Source organism: Suricata suricatta, chromosome 11 (assembly GCF_006229205.1).
Source record: "Suricata suricatta isolate VVHF042 chromosome 11, meerkat_22Aug2017_6uvM2_HiC, whole genome shotgun sequence".
Classification (NCBI taxonomy): domain Eukaryota; kingdom Metazoa; phylum Chordata; class Mammalia; order Carnivora; family Herpestidae; genus Suricata; species Suricata suricatta.
In genome coordinates, this window is record NC_043710.1 from 45237180 (window position 1) to 45239193 (window position 2014).

The 2014-nt window shown below is 50.6% G+C and overlaps 1 protein-coding gene across 1 annotated transcript in view; it reads left to right on the top strand.

Moving 5' to 3' along the window:
• The first annotated feature begins 1891 nt into the window (after window positions 1-1891).
• DKK3 (dickkopf WNT signaling pathway inhibitor 3) overlaps window positions 1892-2014 on the top strand; it is a 48203-nt gene continuing 48080 nt past the window's right edge. The window contains exon 1 of the mRNA XM_029915562.1: window positions 1892-2002. Within this exon, the coding sequence (XP_029771422.1) occupies window positions 1892-2002 (111 nt within the window). The remainder of the gene's footprint in view (window positions 2003-2014) is intronic.

Genomic DNA, 2014 nt, shown 5'->3' on the forward strand with positions numbered 1-2014 from the left:
TACAGATGTTTTAGACAAAGAAAAAATACATTTGTGGAGAAATGACAGGGCAAAAAACTCTGGGCTCGAGATGGCAAATTGTGGGTTAGTGACTAGATCTGGGGTGGGGGTGGGGGGAAATGAGTAGAAAATAAGGGTCATTTTAGTAAATTTGTTTGTACAGATCCATTATGACATCAGTTCCCGGTGCCTCCTTCTTGATAAGGACATTCTTCTCTTGCTGGTACACGGAAGGCACGATTCTCACGGGGAAGTTCATGGTCTGTTTCTAGGTAGGAAAGGGGAGGTCTGAGAGCCTTTCCTGCAACTGCTATTTCTCAAGTGCCTTCAGCTCAAAATAATCAGTATGCCAGCGGCGCATCTCCATTAAGTGTCAAACTTCGGCTCAGGTCATGATCTCATAATTCGTGAGCTTGAGCCCCACATCTGGCTCTGTGCAGACAGCTCAGAGCCTGGAGCTGCTTCAGATTCTGTCTCCCTCTCTCTCTGCTCCTTCCCCACTCGTGCTCTGTCTCACTCTCTCTCAAAATAAATAAATAAACATTAAAAAAAAGTCAGTATGCTAAAGTAACATATTTGGGGTGGCATGTCCTGAAGTCTTTTATCCTCAAACACATAATTTCCAATTAGTCACCTACAGAATATTTCATTTTATACTCCAAGTCAGCTCCAACACCTCTCAGGCAGTTTATAGCAGGGGTGAAGACTCTGAAGCCAGATTCCTGGGTTCAATCACTTACTAGCTACCTGGCCTTAGAAAAGTTTCCTTATTTTGTTAAAATTTTTATTTATTTTGAGAGAGACAGACGCGTCGCAAGCAGGGGAGGGACAGAGAGAAGGAGGGAGAGAGAATCCCAAGCAGGCTCCACACTGTCAGTACAGAGCCCAATGTGGGGCTTGAGCTTATGAACTGGGAGATCATGACCCAAGCTGAAACCAAGAGTGGGATGCTCAATCGACTGAGCCACCCAGACTCCCCAAAAGTTTCCTTATTTGTAAAATGGGAATAAAAGTAGTAGTACCAACCTCAGAATTAAATCAGGTAATATCTGTTTCTGGCACATAGCACTCAGTAATAGTTTTGCTATATCAAAATATCAATAGCTATTGTTATACTAATGAGCCCATCCATTTCTCAGGGGCCAAGTGTGTATTATCACTGTGGCCCTAGTGACACAAAGGTGAGCCAGTCATTCTCTGCCACCCAGGGGCTCCTGGTGCCTGGGGAGGAAATGAGCCAATGACTAGACAGACCCTGGCAAGATGGGGCAAAGGGACAGCACATAGTGCCAGGGAGCTAGAGGAGAAATGGGGAGGAGCCTGGAGAGCACTGGAGAGACTTCTGGTTCTTGAAAGATGGGGAGGAGTTCCCTAGATGCTGGGGAGACTACGGTGAATAAAAGAGTTCTGTTCCCACCATGATTCGCTAACATATCCCACTTCCCACATGCCCCGCACTTTTCTGCATGTGCTATGCTGGTTAACTACTAGGTCCACTTTCCACTCTAACCTCCATTTTCCAATTGGGCTAACCCGAGCGCAGACAAATCTGGTGACTTGGCCAGACGGGTCAAGTCCTAAGGAGCAGAGCTGGGATTCACACCAGGCAGTCTGGCCTCAGCCACTCTGTTGTGTCGCCCTAGAGGAGCTTGCTGACATTCTCACGACCTACTCCGGGAGCTACAAGTGGGTTGTCTTGGCTGGAGTGAGGCGTCAAGCATGGCAGGGGTGTTAAGGCCGCCTCGGATCCTTGCCGCCAGGCCGTGGGGGCTGGGGTTTTACCCTACATGCTGGGTACAGGGTGGCTTGGACAGGGCAAGGGGCGACGCGGGGAGAACAGCCTCCCCGCGCCTCCCGTAAGCTGGAGCGGGAATCCAGGCCAAGGATGACAATGGACGGGGATGCGGCGGTGGCGGAGGGAGGGATGCAGGGAAGGGGCGGCCCGCGGGGCCGAGGAGGCAGGCCTGCGGCGCGGGTCGCGGTCGCCCGGCCGGCCAATGGCGTGGGGCTGGGC